Here is a 24,005-nt window from a genome sequence, read left to right on the forward strand (position 1 = left end):
AAACATATGGGAGAGAGCAGGCGACAGACAGCTGCTGGTGCGGAAGTTTTTAATAAAATAAATGCTTAAAAACAAACAATCCACTCACTCTCCATGTCAGAGCTGTATATGTCAGTCTGTGAAGTTGGATGTCCCATTCTCCCCTCCGATCCACGCTGCTCTTATTACTGAATCGCTGGAGGAAGCCAAGGATACAGAGCTGCGGGGAGACTGCAGTGAGCTGTCAGCCTGGGATGCGCCTGTGACCAATCAGAGCATTCCAGAGGCTTAACCACGCCTCCATCATCAGAGGCTGACAGTTCACATGAGTTTCCCGCGGCTCTCTGTTTCCTCCAGCGATTCAGTGATAAGAGCAGCGTGGATCGGAGGGGAGAATGGAGCATCCAACTTCACAGACTGACATATACAGCTCTGACATTGAGAGTGAGTGGATTGTTTGTTTTTAAGCATTTATTTTATTAAAAACTTCTGCACCAGCAGCTGCCTGTCGCCTCTCTCTCCCTTATGTTTTGACCCTTCTGTGTTTGCCACCCCCTCCTGTGTGTTTGCACCCCCCTCCTCTGTAATTGCCCCCCTCTCTGTAATTTCCCCTCTCCTCTGTATTTGCACCCCCTTCCTCTGTAATTGTCCCTCCCTTCTCTGTAATTGCACCTCTCCTCTGTATTTGCACCCCTCCTCTGTATTTGCCCCCTTTCTCTTTATTTGCCCCCCTCCTCTGTATTTGCACCCCCTCCTCTGTAATTTCCCCCCTTTATCCACCCCTCTCCTCTGTAATTGCCCCCCTCCTCTAATTGCTACCCAATTTCTGCAATTGTCCCCCCTCCTCTGTAATTGCTCCCCACGCCCGCCGCTCCGAACCGCCTGCTGTCCGGGTCTCCCTGTGTGCTGGCGCCCCGTGATACCCCCTGTCGGCTGCAATGGGGGTATTGGAGGGAGGAGGATGTGTGCTGGTAGGGGAAGAAGATTTGTGTAGCACTGACCCCCGAACGAGCGGCTGGATTTTTTGGGCTTACCGTTACCTTCTCCGCCTCGTATACGTCTAGGTGTTTCCCAAGGTAGATGGTCCATAAACTGTAGAGACCAACACTTGAATCCCTTAAGGAATTTTTATTTGCAAAATGTTTAACAGAACACAGTCTCTCACAGTAGGGAATAGAGAGGATGGATAATAAAGCTCAGGTATTCTTGGAACTGCTGACACTTGAAATGTCTCTCTAGATAATCCAGGGAATAGCCATTCGCAACTGGATATTACAGCAATCGGATAAATCCTTTTTTTTGTGAATTTAGCAACCGACAGGTGATTCGGGTGAAGCAAAGTCTCTGCCACAGACTTGGTTGTAGAATGTTAGAATGAGAGAGAGTCTCACAAACTTAGTTGTAACTGAAGGATGAAATTAGGAACTCTCATACGGTACCAGTATCTTGTAGCCGGTCTGGCGATACCGTAAGGCCGCGTACACACGGGCGGACTGTTCGCCCAACCTTGTCCGCTGAACAGTGTTTGGGTGGACAGTCCGCTCGTGTGTGGGCTTTCAGCGGACAGTTTCAGCGGACAGTTTGACGGACAAAGTCTTTCGGAAATTCCGAAAAACTGTCCGCTGAAACTGTGTTTGAGCGAACAGTCCGCCCGTGTGTAGGCTACTTTCGAAATGAGCAAACTGTTCCCGCTCGGAGGAAAGTCTGCTCATTTCGAGGTAGGCGGGGCCCGCGACGGAGACGTCGCGGGCTCCGCCGCCTGGAATGGGCTTAAAGGGGAACCCCAACGCCGAAAAAAATCGGCGTGGTGGTTCCCCCAAAGTCCACAACAGACCCTTGTCCGAGCACGCTACCCGGCCGGCCAGGAAAGGGGGGCGAGCGAGCGCGCCCCCCCTCCTGAGCCGTACCAGGCCGCGTGCCCTCAACATGGGGGGGTGCCTTGGGGAAGGGGGGGCCGCGCGGCCCCCCCACCCCAAAGCACCTTGTCCCCATGTTGATGAGGACAAGGGCCTCTTCCCGACAACCCTGGCCGTTGGTTGTCGGGGTCTGCGGGCGGGGGGCTTATCGGAATCCGGGAGCCCCCTTTAAGAAGGGGGCCCCCGGATACCGGCCCCCCACCCTATGTGAATGAGTATGGGGTACAATGTACCCCTACCCATTCACCTGTGAAATAAAGTACAAAAAAAAACACAACACAGAGAAAAAATATTTTATTGCACAGCTCCGGGGGTCTTCCGTCTTCGGGGGTCTTCTCGCCGGACTCCTCCGCTATCTTCGTGTAGCTCTTTTACTAGCGGAGGAGCCCGGCTTTCTTCCTCCCCGCCGCCGGCCTCTTCTCCCGACTTCGGGGGTCTTGTCCCCCTCTTCGGTTCTTCTGCCGGGCCACCGCGCCTTCTTGTAGCTCTTTTGCAGGCGGTGGCCCGGTCTTCTGTCGCCGCTGCCTTCCGTTCTTCTGTCGCCGCCTTCGGTTCTTCTGCCGGGCCACCGCGCCTTCTTGTAGCTCTTTTACAGGCGGTGGCCCGGTCTTCTGTCGCCGCTGTCGCTGTCGCCGTCGCCGCCTTCCGTTCTTCTTCTTCTTCTTGTTCTTCTTCTTCTTCCCCAGGAGATGTTGACACGTCGCTCTCTCCGGCCGGAATGCCAGAGCCGCACTGTGCGGTCACTTATATAGTGACAATGGGGCGGTGTCACATGGTATATGTCACATGGGTTGGTCACATGGGTTGATGTCACAGGGGGACTATGACATCGTAAGGGGGCGGGGTCACCATGTGACCAACCCATGTGACATATACCATGTGACACCGCCCCATTGTCACTATATAAGTGACCGCACAGCGCGGCTCTGGCATTCCGGCCGGAGAGAGCGACGTGTCAACATCTCCTGGGGAAGAAGAAGAAGAACAAGAAGAAGAAGAAGAACGGAAGGCGGCGACGGCGACAGCGACAGCGGCGACAGAAGACCGGGCCACCGCCTGTAAAAGAGCTACAAGAAGGCGCGGTGGCCCGGCAGAAGAACCGAAGGCGGCGACAGAAGAACGGAAGGCAGCGGCGACAGAAGACCGGGCCACCGCCTGCAAAAGAGCTACAAGAAGGCGCGGTGGCCCGGCAGAAGAACCGAAGAGGGGGACAAGACCCCCGAAGTCGGGAGAAGAGGCCGGCGGCGGGGAGGAAGAAAGCCGGGCTCCCGGATTCCGATAAGCCCCCCGCCCGCAGACCCCGACAACCAACGGCCAGGGTTGTCGGGAAGAGGCCCTTGTCCTCATCAACATGGGGACAAGGTGCTTTGGGGTGGGGGGGCCGCGCGGCCCCCCCTTCCCCAAGGCACCCCCCATGTTGAGGGCACGCGGCCTGGTACGGCTCAGGAGGGGGGGCGCGCTCGCTCGCCCCCCTTTCCTGGCCGGCCGGGTAGCGTGCTCGGACAAGGGTCTGTTGTGGACTTTGGGGGAACCCCCACGCCGATTTTTTTCGGCGTTGGGGTTCCCCTTTAAGTCCATTCCAGGCAGCGGAGCCCGCGACGTCTCCTTCGCGGGCCCCGCCTACCTGTACACGCGCTCGAAATGGGCGGATTTGCCTCCGCCTTACGTGGGCGAGTCCGTTCATTTCAAAAGTTGAGCGAACTGTTTGGCAAACAGTTCGCTGAAACAGTCCGCTCAAAAAAGTGCCGTGTGTGGCCATGTCCGTCCATGCTAATTTTGAGCGGACTGTTTGCCGAAACTGTTTGACAAACAAAGTTGGGCGAACAGTCCGCCCGTGTGTACGCGGCCTAAGAGTGTGGATTCACTTGGTGTCCTTTCCAGCTTAGCTTACAGGCTCCTACCGAGCAGCCAGCTTTGTGCATGGCCCTCTTCTGAAGAGTCCTCCCCTGGTTGCGTTTTCAGTTGCTGGGCCTCTCCAAACCCGAGACGGCACCAGACCACCTTGGAACCCTCCTTCCAGTTACTGTGACTCGGGCTAGCCAGCCCCGAGACTCGGATATGGATGGATCCGCACTCCAGGCCATGAGGGCCTCTGGGGGCTGGTCAGGAGGACCAGGACCAGGGAGTCAGAACAGACTTCTGGACCGGAACCCAGAATCACGTGACCTCAGCACCTTAAGTACCCTCTCCCTGTATACACAGCGAGACAACGCACCCACTGATTGGCTCCGAGAGAGAGATTGGTACCCAATGAGTCCAACCAGACTGCGTTCCAATGCCTGCCAAAGGTGACACCCACACCCATGGCCAGGCAGAACATAGTACAGGCCAGCCAAACTGATACTGAGACCACAATTTACTGCAATTAACCCTAAAACCCAACTATGGTCTTAGGAACATTTTAAATTTACAAAAACATAACGCGTGCTCTTAAGGAGCCCGATGCTACATTTGTAATAGAAGGGAATGGGGATAATGGCACCCCAATCACAAAGCAAAACTTCTTTTGGGTGACAGGCATCCCACAATTCTGTTTACGTGATTTTGCTGTGATGTGTCGGGTGACCATCTCTGCAAAATCGCACACCGAGGTTGGGATGCCATGCCTTGCGCCGCTAAACTGTTTGGGTTTGGCCTGAATAAAAGGTGGCAACCCTACCGTCCACTGCTCTATTGACACCATCCACTGCTCTACTGACACCGTCCACTGCTCTACTGACACCATCCACTGCTCTACTGACACTGTCTACTGCCTGCCCTACTGACACTGTCCGCTTCTCTACTGACACTGTCTACTGCCTGTCCTACTGACACTGTCCACTGCCCTACTGACACCATTTACTGCCCTACTGACACTGTCCACTGCCCTACTGACACTGTCCACTGCCCTACTGACACTGTCCACTGCTCTACCGACATGTTAATGCTTTTGTTTTATTTAATCATGCCCCTTTAAGTCCCCCCACTGTTAATGCAATTTGGCTATAGCAACTGTTCACTGTAGCACACTTTATTACTACTCTTTTTGGGTAACCCAAGGTATTTTACAATCCTATAGCTTGTACTACAAAAAAATTGCCATACGCCGTGAAAATGTTCGGGTTTGGCTTGAAGAAAAGGTGGCAACCCTAGCATGGAGCGCTGCATGCTGATATGGAAACATTCCCAAGTCCTATGTTTATTAAAAGATGTGTTTCCTACTAGTGGTATAGCCCCGGACTCACAGATGCACCCTGGGAAGGCTACACCACCTGTGCCTTTCAGGGAGGTCTCTGGAGTAAACTGTGAGATCTCACAAGATTCCACAAAATCTACTTTAAATGTATTTATAAAGTTATTATTATCCAGACTCACAGACTATGATATCCCATGGTTTCTATTTTATCATTTCCAAATTAGTTACAATCAACAAAAAATTCTGGTAGGTTCTCTTTAGCCCATGTATTTCATATGCACATTGTCTTGTCTACCTTGTAATATATTCTAAGATTAATAATGCTTTTTTTTTTCTTTTTTACAGTGCAAAACTCTGCAACAACTACGTTAAAATCAAGCCTTCCATGTCGCAAAACTGTAATAAGTAAGTAAAATGTGCAGGGATGTTTAACCCCTTCACGCCTAATGGTAAAACATATCTAAATGCCTTAGCACAATTTTGCAACTTTGACACGTGTTAGTAAAACCGTACATGTCATCACAACTACTCTGTGCATCCAGGTGGATTATACCGCTTTTTTTTTCAGGACAAATGAGGCTTTCATGGCGGTGGTAAATGGTAATGGATATCTCCTAATTTTTTTCCTATTATCAAAGGAACACTGGCCCAAAATAGTAGAAAAAAAATATATTTTTTAAATTTAGCTGTATATTTCTTGTAACTGTCATAACCAAAGAACAACCCAAAATAAATTCTCCTGCTCCCAACGATCGCAGTGATACCATATATGTGTATGTTATTTGTTGTTTGTACCCGTAGTGCAGCCCAGATACAATAGTGTGCAATTTGCTTTTTTGTACCCTACCTAAAACACACTGACACTGACATTAAAGAGGAAGTAAACCCCGATGGGTTTACTTCCTCTTTGATTCCCTGCAAAGGTAAAGTATAATGGACTACTATGCATCGCATACTATGCATTATGTGTCACTTACCTGACACAGGAGCCAGCGAAGTCACCGCTGTCCCCTGTAGTTCCGAGCGTCCATTTTCTTGGTGGGTCTCCCTGCTCCGGCGCTGTGATTCGCCAGAGCAGCAATGACGTCACTCCCGTGCATGCGCACGGGAGCCGACACTCGCGGCATATTGCCGCGATCTGTGGCTTAGCCAAGGCGCCTATATACCACTGTCTACGGCGCATGCGCCGTAGACAGCGGTGGCAGTCTTCAGGTAAATATCTCCTAAACCGTATAGGTTTAGGAGATATTTCTTGGACCTACAGGTAAGCCTTAATCTAGGCTTACCTGTAGGTCAAAGTGGTTTGTAAGGGATTACAACCACTTTAAATGACACTGATACTAATTAAAAAAAGTTTTTTTTTTTCTTTTTTTTTTTAATCCTGCCCAAAATATACTGATCATGACCTTTGACCCTGGCCTTGACCCAAGCACTGACCTAGATCAACCATATTTTATTTATTTTTTATTATTATTATTTTATTTTTATACAAACTTTTTTTCTCTTTCCTCTCCATTCACAGAGAGAGATACACAGGGGCGGGCTTCACAGTGACTGATCACTGTGAAAACCAATCAGACTACCTCGGTGATCATCTGAGCCGATACCAGGATTTCCAGGTCTCGTATATTAGTATGGGATACGGGGCTCTCGATGAGACCCAGGTCTCTGTTCTGGGAGTGCGCTGTCCCAGCACAGAGACAGATAGGTAGAAACTGTATGCCGCCCCACGGAAAAGAAGCCGGTCCAGTGAGGCTGCATATCTGTGTACTGTTGGCATCAAGGGGTTAAATTAAGGAGTCCAACATGTAAGAATAGCCTGTAGAACATATTGTAAGAGTGTATCGTCTTTGAGCATTTTTCCAGCGTTTTTGCGCGCTTTTATGTAAGTTTTTTTTTTTTTTTTTTTGGTGCATTTTTTTTTCCTGACTTGCACGTTTTTATACAGAGGTTTTGAGCTTTGGTGTTTTTGTATTAGCCAATAGAGAAAACAATCATCTACCGCATCATTTGTTGCAGGTATTGTAGCTTTTTTAGCTTTTCCATTAGCTTTTATTTTTTTTAAATTATTATTATTCATTTATTAGCATTTTCTTTAGCGTAAGGGGTTAGAGTTAAGGTAGTTAGGGTTTGGTAGTTGGGATTAGGATTAGGGGTTAGGGTTATGCCCTGTACACACAGTCAGACATTCCGACCACAAAATCCGTCGGATTTTCTTCGACAGATTTTGGCCGAAACTTGTGTTGCATACACACGGTTGGACAAAGTTGTCGGAAAATCCGATGGTTCGGAACGCGGTGACGTTCATTGCGTACGACAGGACTATGTAGAGGCCAGTAGCCAATAGCTTTTGTCTCGTAATTTATTCTGAGCATGCGTGGTACTTTGTCCGTCGGAATTCTCTACAAACGATCGGAAAAAGTCCGATCGGATTTTGTTTTCAGAAAATTTTAGATCCAGCTCTCTATCTTTTCTCATCTGAATTTCTGACGGTAAAAGTCCGATAGAGCCCACACACGATCGGATTTTCCGACAACATAATCCGATCGGAGCACTTCAGTCGGAATTTCCGACCGTGTGTACATGATGCTTTTTATTAATTGTGTACTTTTTTCCATGTATTTATTTATATATTACTATTATTAAATGTTTTCATTTGAGCAGAAAATCACGCAAAAACGAGCAACAAAATGCGCAAATGCCTACAAAAACACGCAACTCACGTGTTTCCATTCATTTCTATGGGAGTAAAAATGTGCCAGAAGGCTCATTGGTTGGTCTTTACACCAGGTTTTTTTCTATTTCAATAACTTTTATTGATTTCAATAGAATTTTACAGGGATATGGTATAAAATGTATAATAAAAACTAGAAACTCTTCCACCTTCTGTATACCCCTCTGTACCCTGAAAGATTGTAAGCGCTTCATCTTTCTGTATCCTTCCTTAATCCCTTATAGATTGTTAATGGCTCTATTTTCTATATCCCCCCCCCTTATAGCTTTATACCGCTGCAAAAATGCGCAAAAAATGCATATGTGTTTCCGGTCCTTTTGCAACTGTGAGAGGACACGTGACTATAAAAAATGCAACTGCAAATGCATTTTTCTATGTTTTTTTGCCCCATTTTTGATGCGTTTTCCATTCATTTGAAGAGCAGGTGCATTTTTGATGCGTTTTTTTTTAGTTAGTTTATTCAGGGTTTAACTTGGATAGGGAATAGTGATGCCCAGAACAGAAGAACTTGAACAAACTTTGAGGTCTCTGGCTGCTAGTAACTGACTTCAATAATGCTATCCACCTGTAGGAATGATGGTGCAGCTACAGTAACAGTAAAAAGGTTCCAAACTTAAGATGCAGGTGCTTTGGCTTGCAGGAAATGCCAAAACACCTGGCTGCTGCTTTCCCAAGCTAGAGATATGGGGGTGCTTCTGGCTGCTTTTCACTGGCTCTAAGCTGTTCCCTGGTCCCGGACATGTAAAGTGTTGCAGCCTTACTGTACTCTCTATACAGGCTTGGGGTAAGTGAAGTGGAAGTTACTCACTTAGTCCCTTTAGTGGTTCCTGAGGTCCAAGAGGCTGTTACATAGGCATACTGCTATACAGGGCTTAGTCATGGCTCAGGAAGGCTTCAGCTTAGCTGAAAAGAGAGTGAGGCTTCAAGCTGACCCTTCTCTCTTGCTCTTGCTTTCCCCCTCCTGGCAGGAGGGAGGGAGAGCCCCCCAGCACAGGGGCCCCCTCCAGGTGACTGGACCCTGGTCTCTGCCCCCTGATTGCCAGGCTTCCAACTATTTATGGGTTTTTCCCCCACCTATTGGGCCTTGCCTCCCCATGGATTGGTGGGAACTCCATAAATATTCAGACTGCAGTGTCTGCTCCTCCACCCACTAGAATCTAGAGCTATACACAGAGTTCTAGAAATAGAGGGAGGTAGCAGACCCACAGCCACTGGAGCACTGCACAATCACAAACAACAATTAACCCTTGTTCCTCTGTCTACTGAGGAATTGACTTACGCTTAGCAACTCATAGGATGACACATGAACACCCAAAATAAAATGAGTTCATATATGTTTGATCATTTACTGTTTGCTTATTGTTAAAAAAAAAAAATCTAAGGGGGAAAATGCTCTTGCAGCCTGTGACCTTTTTATCACAATGCTTTCCACTTTCTGCAGCCAGTGAAGCAGACATGCACATCAACATGAATATGCTAGTGGGCTTATCTTTATAGACATTAAACACTTTAGCCCATTTTGTTGCGATACGGTTCTGTGTCGAGTTAACTGACAATTGCGCGATTGTGCAACATTGCACCCAAACAAAATTGACGTCCTTTTTTCCCCACAAATAGAGCTTTCTTTTGGTGGTATTTGATCACCTCTGTGGTTTTTATTTTTTGCGCTATAAACAAAAAAAAGAGCGACAATTAAAAAAAAAAAAAATATATCTTGTACTTTTTGCTACAATAAATAAACCAAAAAAATTTAGAAAAACAAAGTTCTTCTTCAGTTTAGGCCGATATATATTCTTCTACATATTTGTGGTAAAAAAAAAATTTGCAATAAGCGTATAATGATTGGTTTCCACAAAAGTTATGGCGTCTACAAAATAGGGGATAGATTTATTGCATTTTTATTATTATTTTTTTTTTACTATTAATGGCGGCGGACAAATTGGAGACATACAGCTACGACAGCTCATGCAGGGAAGTCAACCTGCCGCAGCATAGCTGCGGTGGCTGGTCCGGAAGCGGTTAAATAAGTCAGAGTGAACTCCTCTCCAGAACAAGAATTCACTGTCAAGATCACTGTGCCCCAAGCTCCCATTGAGGAATTGTTTATTTTCAGGCTTTGTTCACACAAGTGCATTGCACAACGGTTGAAAAATTGCATGCTTCATGATTGTGCATTTGCATACGTCAAAACACAAGGTACTGCAGTACCATAGGGTTTTATGCAGTGCAATTTTTGTAAATGGTGTATGCACCTTTTTTTTTTTTGCACATAGGGCAGCCCATTTAAAGTGGAGAGCCACCCTAAAATAAAAAATGGCATTAAAATTCTTAAAAAATTAGAAAAAAAGAAAAAAATTTAACTTACCTGAAACCGCTGTTGCTAGGCAGTCTTCCTAATCTGCCTCTTCCTATTGCGTGGCGCTTCCTCCTCTTCGGCGAGCAGCACCGTTGCCTTCTGGGACATATGTGTGTCCCAGAAAACAAAGGGGCCATTCACAAAGCACCGTGCAACTCGCGCATGTATCAGATCCACCATTTCCTGGCCAGTACAGCCAGAGGACACATCTAACCAAGCCGATCTGTGCTTGGTTAGATACTATGAAGGGTAGGGGAGACATTGGGAGACCCCTAATCTCTGCTTAAAGTGGTTGTAAACCCTTACATAAATAAAATATGGTTGATCTAGGTCAGTGCTTGGGTCAAGGCCAGGGTCAAAGGTCATGATCAGTATATTTTGGGCAGGATTAAAAAAAAAAAAGAAAAAAAAAACTTTTTTTAACCACTTAATAACCGGCCTATAGCCGATTAACGGCTATAGGTCAGTTTGCTATCTCTGAGAGGCCGTTAATTAACGGCCTCCCGGAGAATCGTTCGTGCGCGCCCCCTGGGGCGCGCACGCCGGAACATCCGTGCTCGCCAAGTTCACGGGACCCGGCGCAACACGGATCGCGGTAAAGGACCAATGGCAGCTGTCCTTTACCACGTGATCGCTCCGTCCAATGACGGAGCGATCACAAATGTAAACAATTCGGCTTGCCGGGTCAAGCTAAGGTCATCAGTCTCCTCTCCTCACACCGATGCAGCGTGAGAGGAGAGGAGAACATTCCAGTGAAACTAAAAAATAACCGTGAGTGCCCAGCAGTGCCCAGCAGTGCCCAAATAGTGCCAGAACAGTGCCAGAACAGTGCCAGACCAGTGCCATCTATCACCTGTGCCACATCTGTGCCACCTGTGCGACCTGTGCCACCTTTGCCACCTCTGTGCCACCTCTGTGCCACCTCTGTGCCACCTCTGTGCCAGCAGAGCCACCCCAGTGCCACCCCAGTGCATACCAGTGCCACTACAGTGCATACCAGTGCCATACCAGTGCCATACCAGTGCCACACCAGTGCCACACCAGTGCCACCTGTGCCCATCAGTGCCACCTGTGCCCATCAGTGCCACCTGTGCCCATCAGTGCCATCTGTGCCCATCAGTGCTCATCTGCGCCACTGCAGTGCCACATCAGTGCCGTCTGTGCCCACCAGTGCCGCCTGTGCCCACCAGTGCCGCCTGTGCCCACCAGTGCCGCCTGTGCCCACCAGTGCCGCCTGTGCCCACCAGTGCCGCCTGTGTGCTTATCAGTGCCACCAGAGCCACACCAGTGCCACCAAAGTCACTATAGTGCCCATCAGTGCCACCTGCGCCCATCAGTGCCACCTGCGCCCATCAGTGCCACCTGTGCCACTGCAGTGCCCCATCAGTGCCGCCTGTGTCCATCAGTGGCGCCTGTGTCCATCAGTGCCAACCTGTGCCCATCAGTGCCCACCTGTGCCGCCTGTGTCCATCAGTGCCCACCTGTGCCGCCTGTGCCACGACAGTGCTCTGCAGTGCAGCCTCACCAGCCACAAGAATGGCAAAAAAATATTTTACTAGTGAGGAAGCCTACAAGCTTCTAGGAGGTATTAGATGTGTAATTTATGCTCCTAGAACGCCTGAATTTGCTACTTCAATGTTGGACTTGTGTATGTGGCCAGGCTGTGTAAAAGTCTAACACATGTGGTATCACCGTACTCAGGAGGAGCAGCAGAATGTATTTTGGGGTTTCATTTGTGGAATGTATATGCCGTGTGAGAGAAATAGCCTGGTAAAATGACAATTTGGTGTGAAAAAAAATTAAAATAAAAAAAATCTTTATTTTGCAAAGAATTGTGGGAAAAAATTACAACTTCAAAAAACTAACCGTGCCACGTACTAAATACCTTGGAATGTCTACTTTCCAAAAAGGGGTCATTTGGGGGGTTTTTGTACATTACTGGCTTGTTAGGGTCTCCAGAAATGAGATAGACTGTCAGTACATCAGCTGTGATCAAATTGATACATTTTCAGTGATTGGCACCATAGCTTGTAGACCCTATAACTTTCACGCAGAATAAATAATATCCACTAATTTGGGTTATTTTTACTAAAGACATTTAGCAGTATACATTTTTGGCCAAATTTATGAAGAAAAATTACTTATTTGCAAAAAATTTTAATAGAAATGAAGAAAAATGCTTTTTTTTACAAAATTTTCGGTATTTTTTCATTAATAGCACAAAAAATAAAAAACGCAGAGGTGATCAAATACCACCAAAAGAAAGCTCTATTTGTGGGAAAAAAAGGACGAAAATTTCAGATGGGTACAGTGTTGCATGACCGAGTAATTGTCATTCAAATTGTGAGAGCACTGAAAGCTGAAAATTGGTCTGGTTATTAAGGGTGTTTAAGTGCCCAGTGGTCAAGTGGTTAATTAGTATCAGTGTCATTTAAAGTGGTTGTAATCCCTTACAAACCACTTTGACCTACAGGTAAGCCTAGATTAAGGCTTACCTGTAGGTCCAAGCAATATCTCCTAAACCTATATGGTTTAGGAGATATTTGCCCGAAAACGGGCACCGCTGTCTACGGCGCATGCGCCGTAGACAGCGGCGCGCAGGCGCACTGAGCGCGGCAGTTCCAAGAATGGAGCTGCCGCATTTGTCGACTCCCATGCGCATGCGCGGGAGTGACGTCATCGCGGCTTCGCCGAATGACAGCAGCGGAGCTGCGAGACGCCACCAGCAAGATGGATGCGGCGGACTACAGGGGACAGCGGCGACTTCGCTGGCTCCTGTGTCAGGTAAGTGACACATAATGGGCTACTATGCGATGCATAGTAGTCCATTATGCTTTACCTTTGCAGGGAAAAAAAGAGGAAGTAAACTCATCAGGGTTTACTTCCTCTTTAAAGAGTACCTGTCACCTGCTCAATGATATCACATGGGGGTTTATTAACCCTTTGTGATAGAAATCAAGTAAAAAAAAAAGAAAGAAAAGTAAATTATAGTAAAATATATATTCATTTAAAAAAAAACTAAATTCTGTAAACCCATTGCACTGCACACTTACGCAAACCACCCAGGGTGCACACATGTATGTAAACCACCACACATGTGACATATCGCTGCAAACATCAGAGTGAGAACAATAATTCTAACGCAAGAGCTCCTAGTTATCTTTAAACTGATGAGCTGTAAAGGCTTTTGAGGCATCACTTATGGTAATTCTTTGCAATATTGCAGGCACATGCAATTTTAAGACAAAGCATGTTTGGTTTCTATTTACTTGACGCAACCTCATCTTTTATATTTTAACCACAAATGGGGGATTATATTTTGTATTTTTGCACTAAAATTTATTTTATTATATTTTTCATGGAAATCTTTAACCACTTGACCTCCGAAAGATTTACCCCACTACAGGATCAGGTCACTTTTGTGATATGGCATTGCATTACTTTAACTAGTTGCTGACCGCCGGCCGTCAAATGACGGCTAGGCGGCGCACCTATTGTGGCGGGAGGGCGTCATATGACATCCTCCCGTTTAAACAGGGAATGCGCGTGATCGTGCGCGCGCGTCCCTGTTCCTTCGGTGGCGGCGTGTCACGGAGACACCGCTCGCCACCGAGGGGGGTGAACAGCCATTGGTCATGGCTGTTTACCACGTGATCGGCCGTGATGAAGTCACGGCCGATCACAGATGGTTACACCCCCACTGTGCACAGCACGTGCGCACGATCGCGCTGCGCGTGCACGTTGTTGGCGGCGTGTTCTCAGGAACACTGCTCGTCACCGACGCTGGTAAACAGCCATTGGCTGGCTGTTTACCCACATGATCGGCTGTGATCCTTTCACAGCCGATCACTAATTGTAAACAAACCGCAGTAACGAGATGTTACCGGGTTCTCCGCCTCACACACCGATCGTGTGTGAGGAGGAGATTGCGGTAACATCTTGTTACTGCTTACAGTGTAAACACAAATCACACTGATTGCCCCCCCCCCCCCAAATAAAGAGGACCTGCCACCACCCATCATAGTACCTATCACTCACAGTCCATCATAGTACATGTCACTCACAGTCCATCATAGTACCTGCCACTCACAGTCCATCAGAGTACCTGTCACAGTCCAATCAGAGTATCCGAGTACCTGTCACAGCCCATCAGAGTACCCAAGTACCTGTCACCAGGCCATCAGAGTACCCGAATACCTGTCACAGTCCAATCAGAGTATCTGAGTACCTGTCACAGTCCAATCAGAGTATACAAGTACCTGTCACAGCCCATCAGAGTACCCGAGTACCTATCACAGCCCATCAGAGTACCCGAGTACCTGTCACAACCCATCAGAGTACCCAAGTACCTGTCACAGCCCATCAGAGTACCCGAGTACCTGTCACAGCCCATCAGAGTACCCGAGTACCTGTCACGGCCCATCCGAGTACCCGAGTACCTGTCACAGTTCATCTGAGTACCCGAGTACCTGTCACAGTCCATATGAGTACCTGAGTACCTATCACCGGCCTTCAGAGTACCCAAATACCAGTCACCAGGCCATCAGAGAACCAGTCACCAGGCCGTCAGAGTACCCGAGTACCTGTCACCAGGCCATCAGAGTACCCGAGTACCTGTCACCAGGCCATCAGAGTACTCAAGTACTTGTCACCAGGCCATCAGAGTACTCAAGTACCTGTCACCAGCCCATCAGAGAACCTGTCACCAGGCCATCAGAGTACCCAAGTACCTGTCACCAGGCCATCACAGTACCCGAGTACCTGTCACCAGGCCATCAGAGTACTCAAGTACCTGTCACCAGCCCATCAGAGTACCAGGGTACCTATCTGCAGCCCATCAGAGTACCCGAGTACCTATTTGCAGCCCATGTCTCATAGAATATACATTGGGGTGTTTGCTTTCCAAAATGGGGTCATTTTGTGGGTAATTCCATTGTCCTGGTGCTCCAGGACCTTCAAAAGTGTGATAGGTAGGAATGAAATGAGATGTGTTATTTATGCTCCTAGAACGCCTGAAGGTACTACTTCAATGTTCGGCCACTGTATGTGGCCAGGCTGTGTAAAAGTCCTACACATGTGGTATCGCCATACTTGGGAGGAGTAGCAGGATGTGTTTTGGGGTGTAATTTTTGCTATATACATGCTATGTGTTAGAAATATCTTATAAATTGACAACTTTGTGTAAAAAAAAAAAATAATGCGTTTTAATTTTTTTCCACATTTTTCAAAAACTTCTGGAAAAAAATCAACCATTCAAAAGACTCATTATGCCTCAAAGATTATACGTTGGGGTGTTTGCTTTCCAAAATGGGGTTATTTTTTGGGCAATTCCATTGTCCTGGTACTCCAGGGCCTTCAAAAGTGTAATGGGTGGTTGTGAAATGAGATCTGTCATTTTTGCTCGTAGAACGTCTGAAAGTACCACTTCAATGTTGGGCCTCTGTATGTGGCCATGCTGTCTAAAAGTCTCAAACATGTGGAATCACCATACTCGGGAAGAGTAGCAGAATGTATTTTGGGGTGTAATTTGTTGTATGCATATGCTGTGTGTGAAAAATAACCTGATAATATGACAATTTTGTAAAAAAATAAATTGTGGGAAAAAATTACAACTTAAAAAAACTCACCATGCTACTTACTTAATACTTTGCAATGTCTACTTTCTAAAAAGGGGTCATTTGGGGGGTATTTGTACTTTCCTGTAAGGCCCTTTTCACACATGCGGATAGTATGTCCGTATTTCATCCATCCGTTTGCGGATGAAATACGGAACACATTCATTCCTATGGGATAGCGGGTGTCTGCGGATGAACATCCGGCAGACACCCGCTATTGTCCACCTCCGCTATTGTCCGATTCTGCAGACGGAGGAAAATCCTATTTTTCTATCCGTCTGCAGAGCGGATCAGATGAACACGGACAGACGGTCCGTGTTCATCCGATCCCCCAAAGAGGAGAACGGAGAGCTGACAGGGCGGTCCCGGCACACTGTGCCGGGACCGCCCTGTCCGCCGCCGGCTCAGCGGGGACAACGGAGCGATCCCCGCTGAGCGAGCGGATCATTGCGGGGCGGATCATTACTGATCCGTCCCGTGTGAAAGGGGCCTTAGTGTCTCAAGAAATGAGATACACCTGATGTACCGAAGGCCTGATCAGATGTGATACATTTTCAGTGATTGGCACCATAGTTTGTAGACTCTATAACTTTCACAAAGACCAAATAATATACACTAATGTGGGTTATTTTTACCAAAGATATATTGCAGTATAAATTTTGGCCCAAATTTATGAAGAAAAATTACTATGTAGCAAAATTTTATGACAGAAACAAAGAAAAAGCCATTTTTTTCACCCAATTTTTTTTTTTTTTATTTATAGCACAAAAAAATAAAAAGCCCACTAGTGATTAAATACCACTAAAAAAAGCTCTATTTGTGTGGAAAAAAGGATGCAAGTTCCATATGGGTACAGTGTTGCATGACTGAGTAATTGTCATTCAAACTGTGAGAGCAATGAAAGCTGAAAATTGGTCTGGTCAGGAAGGGGGTGTAAGTGCACTGTATTGAGGTGGTTAACTGACAATTGTGTCGTGCAACGCTTTACCCCCAAAAAAATGTATGTCCCTTTTTTCACAAATAGAGATTTCCTTTGATGGTATTTGATCACCTCTACATTTTTTATTTTTTGCACTTTCAACAAAAAAAAGACAGACAATTTTGAAAAAACAACAATATTTTTACTTTCTGCTATTAAACACATCCAATAAAAAAATGTGAAATCAAATTTCCCAAAATCCCAATAAACGTATATTGATTGATTTATGCAAACGTTATAGCGTCTACAAACTATGAGATATATTTATTGAATTTTTATTTATTTATTTATTACTAGCAATGGAGGCGATCAGCGACTTATAGTGGGACTGCAATATAGTGGCAGGACACTAACTGACACTTTTTTGGGACCAGTGACACTAATACAGTGATTAAAAAAAAAAGAGTTTTAATACATTGAAAACAATTGTAAAAATAAATTTCAGTGCTTCAAAAGGCAAAAGTTTTTTTTTTTTTATTTATTGTTTTTAAATAACAAATATCTATAGACTTACCTGCTCTGTGTAATAGAATTGCACAGAGAGCCCGCAAACCTTCTCTTCTCGGGTCCCCTGCCAGTGCTCCTGGTCCCTCCTCTCTGTTCAGTGACCCGGGAAGCCGCTTCCCATGGGGACACTTGTGCGCCCTTGCTCCTGAGCCCTGCTGTCTGTGTTAGTAGTGTGTGTTAGTAGTCAATGGACAATGAATCTGCCCCACCCCCCACTCCCTTGTCACTTGACAGTAGTGGGAGCCAATGCCCCAGCAAAGCCAGTGAAACCAGAAAATTGAGGGGAGAGAAGAGATGCAGACATAACAGAGCTGAATCATATGAGGGCTCAGACATGTAAAAAGGGAGGATGAGGGGGATGCTGATACCTAAACATTTTTCTGGGAATGCATTAACCTCCCTGGCGGTACGATTATTTCGGATTTTAGGTGCTAAAAGCGGTACAATTATTTTGCATGGAAATTTGGCGTTTTATATTGTAGTCCTGTAATTCTTAGGAATAACTCTCTTAAATCTGTCCAAACCAGAGTCTAGCAGACATCCCGGGTATAATAAAGTTTGAAAAATGAAATCATAAATTATAATATAATAAATAACTATAAATAATTGTACCAAATAATAATATAACAATAATAAAAATTATTCAATAATGTAATCAAATCAAAAACACTGAAATTTGTTCAGTTGCAGAATTGTCACTGTCATTACTTTTCAGTATTTGATGACGGATCTCCCCACAAATCGCTGTCACTCAATTCTGCGAGTGATTCTAATTTATTATCGCTGTTTTCTAGCTGGTCTAAAATAATTTTTGATGTAAAGGGACAGTTTTGGTTGCTATGGACAATCTCCAGTTTCCAGGCATAAAGAACAGTTTTTATAATATAAAACTGCATGTAGGGCACTGGACAGACCACTAGGGACAAAGGGGATGTGAAATATTTACATACAGCAATGTAATCTGTAAGATTACATTATACTGTATGTATACTGTGTATTTCACTTTTTGAATTTGGCGCCGATCTCTGTCCCCGTGCGTCGCAACGCTCGCAGGGAACGGAGCTCGGCTCCATGATAGATCGAGCGAGACACGGCTCACTCGTACAGCGGGGAGACAACGCTGGATCCGAGGGAGAAGGTAAGTGGATCCAGCGATGCAGTCCTGAGTCTGGCTCGGGGGTTACCGCTAATGGTACAAAAATTCCACCCCGAGTCAGACTCGGGAAGACCGTCAGGGGGGTTAAAGCAGGTATATGCAATTAGCGGACCTCCAGCTGTTGCAAAACTACAAGTCCCATCATGCCTCTGCCTCTGGGAGTCATGCTTGTGCCTGTTGGAGTCTTGCTATGCCTCATGGGACTTGTAGTTCTTTAACAGCTGGAGGTCCGCTAATTGCATATCCCTGCATTAAAGCAAGGGTGCCCAACCTTTTTAAGAGCAGGGGCCACTTTAGCAACTTGGTAATCGGTCGTAGGCCAAATAAGCGGAGTGGATAGATGACAGGTCCGTGTCCACTGCTAGCGGGTACTGCTGGTGGGTAATGTTGGCGGGTACTGCTGTTGTGTACTGCTAGTGGGTACTGCTGGCTGGTACTGCTGGTGGGTCCTGCTGGTGGGTACTGCTGGCTGGTACTGCTGGCTGGTACTGCTGGTGGATACTGCTGGCGGGTGCTGCTGGTGAGTACTGCTGGCTGGTACTGCTGGTGGGTACTGCTGGCTGATACTGCTAGTGGGTACTGCTGGATGGTACTGCTAGTGGGTACTGCTGGATGGTACTGCTAGTGGGTACTGCTGGTGAGTACTGCTGGCGGGTACTGCTGGTGGGTACTGCTGGCTGATACTGCTGGTAGGTACTGCTGGTGGGTACTGCTGGATGGTACTGCTAGTGGGTACTTCTGGCTGGTACTGCTAGTGGGTACTTCTGGCGAGTAATGCTGGTGAGTACTGCTGGCGGGTACTGCTGGTGGATACTGCTTGTAGGTACTGCTGGTGGGTACTGCTGACTGATACTTCTGGTAGGTACTGCTGGTAGGTAATGTTGGCGGGTACTGCTGGCGGGTACTGCTGGTTGGTACTGCTGGTGAGTACTGCTGGCGGGTACTGCTGGCTGGTACTGCTAGTGGGTACTGCTGGTGAGTAATGCTGGTGGGTACTGTTGGCGGGTACTGCTGGTGGGTACTGTTGGTGGGTATTTCTGGCTGGTTCCTGACCCACCATCCCCGAGCATCAGTGTAACAGGAGCAGGCGCTAGAGGAAGCGTGCGGCTGCAGTAGAGAGCAGAGCCAATGTTTCTTGTATCGCTCCTCTCACAGACAGAGTACATTTGGTATCACTCCACCTGTGACAGGAGGCGGCGCTATACAGGAAGCATCAGCTCTGCTTCCTCTAGAGCCGGCTCCATTTTTCACACTGATGCTCGGGGATGGCAGGTCAGGAACTCGCAATCTGGGCTTGCCAACCCGCCATCCCTGAGCAGGAGGTGGCAGGTCAGCGATTGGGCACCCCTACGTTAAGGTAAACAACATTTTAAATTGTAAAAAAAAACTTCCAATTATTTTCAATCATCAAATGTGTTCTTGTTTTAAATGAGATTAAAGTTTTAATGTTTCACAAAAGCCTTTGTTCCAACACAATTTAGTATTGATAATTTTGATGTCCTGTTGAAATAATTTTCTGACTTGCAATGCTGAATTTCTTTAGTATGTATGGCACTGGCAGAAATTGTGTCTGATTTGAATGTCAAATGATTACATCAATGATACTGTACAAATAAAGCATGATGTGATAAACAGATTATCTCTTTGTATCTTGCTATCTTTCTGTAGATGGAACAGAGTGTCCTAATAATAAGAAGTGCCCAGTAAATAATGACTGTAGTGACCCTTCACAATGTCCTTGTTTGGATGGATACAAATCCTTTAATGATATAGTAGGAAGTAGAAATATAATCACTTGTGAAGGTGAGTAAATCTGCACTTGGTAACAACCTTTATGGTGACACAGTGAAAGTTATCACATACATTCATTCCTACAGTCTCTGGTACTGCAGTGATGTCATCAGGGTGGGAGAATGATAATATCCTCATTGAATGAGATGATGTCATCACATACACAACACGAAGCTCACAGTGGGTGTTACTTAGCAGAAATGCTGTGCACATAGCCCCAGACCCCTTCATCAATTGGCTACAGGAGTCACAATGCTGGCTTTCACAGGACCTTGTGCCCTGTACAATATTTATAGAGCTGAACAGTAAAAGACTGAATATATATGGAAAAAAAGATACCTACCTGCATTTGCTTTTGTTATGGATGTTCTTGGATACAAGATAACATTACATATTGGGGTTGATTTACTAAAAGCAAATAAACTGTACACTCTGCAAGTGTAGTTGCTTCAGAGCTTAGTAAATGAGATGAAGCTTCACTTTTCATAAATTACTAGGGCCGAAAAAACTAATCGATTGATCGACAACTAATCGATTATGAAAATAGTTGTCAGCTATTTTCATAATCCATGAATCGGTCAGCCGATTAGTAGGCCTTATTTGTTTACATATCAGGAAACACAGTGCAGCACACATACAGCTCAGTACACAGTCCATACATGTCAGTAAGTGCCTGAGAACATGTGAGGAGCAATGCCTCATGGGACATGTAGTCTTGGGCAGGAAGTAAGTGGTTCTAAAGGCAGAATTTTTTATTTTTTTTTACCTTGCTTTAGGGGTGCTCTATACTATACTGTACACTGTCTGAAAATTCCTTTAACCAAAAAGTTTTCTATTCTGCTTCTTTGAAATTTCCTGTCACTCTGGTCGAAAACTAACATCAATTTGACCCCACTAACGACTGGAAAATCGAACGAACGTTCTTAAAAATAAATTTTTTAAATAATGTTTTTGTATGGCCAGCATAAATGACAGTAGGAGCAGGGAGCTTTTATCAAGCCACCTACCTATGACAAGGGAGTCTGTCATACATAATATATTACAATTCTCTCTGAAAATCTGATAGGGAAATGCCAGAACTTGAGGGATTCCAATAACATGTTGACTGCTGAAACACATTCAAGATGTATTTCATATTCAAGCCTATAGTTTTAGCCATAGGCAGGGGGAGCAAGCGTATACAGTACACATGGTGAAGTACCGTAATTGCTCTCTAATGCCAGCGAATCCTGTGATACAATTTATACATTCTGAAGTCTTTCATTTATTTTTTTTTCTTTAAATAAAAAAATGTGATCTCTAATGCCGCGTACACATGGTCGAACTTTCCCACGGAAAATGTTCGATGTGAGCTTGTTGTTGGAAAGTCCGACTGTGTGTATACTCCATCAAACATTTGCTGTCAGAATTTCCGGCCACGAATGTTTGAGAGCAGGTTCTCAAATGTTTGAGAGCAGGTTCTTCACTTGACGGAAAGTCTGATCGTGTGTACACAAGTCCATCGCATAAAAGCTTACGCATGCTCAGAACCAAGCAGAAGGGACCGCACTGGCTATTGAACTTCCTTTTTCTCGGCTTGTCATACATGTTGTACCTCACCGCATTCTTGGCGTTCGGAATTTCCAACAACATTTGTGTGACCGTGTGTATGCAAGACAAGTTTGAGCCAAGAGCCTTTGGAAAAAAATCCACTGTTTTGTTGTTGGAATGTCCAATCGTGTGTACGCAGCAAAAATCTGATGATATTTGCCAGATTCAACCTCTAATAGTATCAGGGCCGTCTTTAATATTGATTGAACCCTGGGCAAAACTTTTCTTGCCCCCCCCATGCAGTTTTGCTCTCCGCCTGCTCTGAGACATACAATAAATAGCAGCTAGACTCAAAATCAGTTTAATGAATCAGATCAGGTGGCTATTGCAATTGGTTGCCAGAGATTACAGTGTATCATTACCGCTCGCTGACTGGTTGCTAGAGGTTATAGCACACATTACGGCTCACTGATTAGTTGCTAGAGGTTACAGCACATGATTTCTGCTTGTTGATTGGTTGCTAGAGATTACTGTGGATATGACCTCAGGGGGGCATGATATACATATCAATGTTGCCAGTGCCCCTATTTACATATAAATGGCACTGCTATTTACATATGAATGTCAGTAATTTACATGTAAACACAGGGTCTGCAGCTGAGGCATCTGTACACAACAATAGGGCAGAGCTGGGCAACATTAGTAGCAGCACTTCACACTGAGATATTGGGACACAGCACAGGACTAAAAACTCAAGGGATGAGGGAATTTAAACCAAGTATGAGACAGCTGCTTTGGGCCCCATAACAATGACAGGGCCCAGGGCAGCTGCCCCTTTTGCCCTGCTTTAAAAACGGTCATGAATAGTATATACAGTATAGCTCTTCTGTCTGTTATTCTCAGAGTGGATTGGAGATTTTGCGCCCTAACCAGACAGTTGGTTATTTATATTTACCACTGCATATAGAGATATATTTAAGAATAAATTGCCTTTCTTTTAAACTTTACATATTAACTACATTATACACCACACTTTTTTTAAGGTTATTATCCGATTAATCAAAACAATAATCCGCCAACGAATCGATTATGAAAATAATCGTTAGTTGCAGCCCTAAAGAATACCCAATCACATTTTTGCTTGCCACAATTGGATTATGGAAGTCAGGAGAGTTTTTGCTCATTTACTAAGCTTTGGAGCAATAGTCTATTTGCCTTTAGTAAATCAACCCCATTTTGATATCATTTTGAGCAGGAGATGGAAGCTGTCTGTAACAAGATGCTACACCTGATTAGAAACAGTTTTAAAAAATATGTATTTCCATGTCAAGGTTACAAGGCCCTCTGATACCTCCTGTATTGAATTGTATTGTAATTGTACTGTATGCCCTAGCATTGTAAAGCACTGTGCAAACTGTTGTCAATGTATACATCCTGTATTAATAATAAAAAGAAGTCAAAGTATGCTACACACATTCTCTTTAACCGCTTCCCGACTGCCTCACGCCGATATACTGTACGTCGGCAGAAGGGCACGTACAGGCAGAATCACATGCCCACGGGAAGCTCCATGAGTCGGGTCGTGGGTCCCGTGGACTCGATCTCCGTGGGCATACCCGCAATCGCCTCACAGAGAGGAAGAACGGGGAGATGCTAAAGTAAACAAGCATCTCCCTGTTCTGCCTAGCAACAGTGACACTGCTATCTGCTCCCTGTGATTGGAGCAGAGATCAGTGATGTGTAAAACACAGCCACGCCCCCCCAGTTAGCAACACGCCCCTATGACACACTTAACCCCTACACTGCCACCTAGTGGTTAACCCCTTCACTGCCAGTGTCATTTACACAGGAATCATGTATCATTTACACAGGAGTGCATTTGTATAGTAAAATGTTCGATGTGTCCACCATAATGTTGCAGTCGCGATAAAAATCGCTGATCGCCACCATTTAATTTTTTTTATATATTAATAAAAAAGCCATAAAACTATCCTCTATTTTGTAAACGCTATAACTTTTACGCAAACCAATCAATAATCGCTTATTGCGATTTATTTTTACCAAAAATATGTAGAAGAATACGTATCGGCCTAAACCGAGGAAAAAAGATGTTTTTTTATATATTTTTGGGGGATATTTATTATAGCAAAAAGTAATAAATAATGCGTTTTTTCAAAAGTGACGCTCATTTTTTGTTTATAGCGCAAAAAATTAAAACCGCAGGGGTGATCAAATACCACCAAAAGAAAGCTCTGTTTGTGGGAAAA

The 24,005-nt window shown here is 45.4% G+C and overlaps 1 protein-coding gene across 1 annotated transcript in view; it reads left to right on the plus strand.

Annotated features, from left to right (window-relative positions):
• Nucleotides 1–24,005, plus strand: part of ADGRE5 (adhesion G protein-coupled receptor E5) — a gene marked incomplete at its 5' end in the record, with an annotated part of 185,784 nt that overhangs the window by 44,542 nt on the left and 117,237 nt on the right. Inside the window, 2 exons of the mRNA XM_077471585.1 lie at nt 5,416–5,475; nt 20,086–20,220. Of these exons, the coding sequence (XP_077327711.1) occupies nt 5,416–5,475; nt 20,086–20,220 (195 nt within the window). The remainder of the gene's footprint in view (nt 1–5,415; nt 5,476–20,085; nt 20,221–24,005) is intronic.

The sequence above is a fragment of the Lithobates pipiens genome, unplaced genomic scaffold, assembly GCF_037356315.1.
Source record: "Lithobates pipiens isolate NorthernLeopardFrog02 unplaced genomic scaffold, aLitPip1_a1.2 Scaffold_8, whole genome shotgun sequence".
Lineage (NCBI taxonomy): Eukaryota > Metazoa > Chordata > Amphibia > Anura > Ranidae > Lithobates > Lithobates pipiens.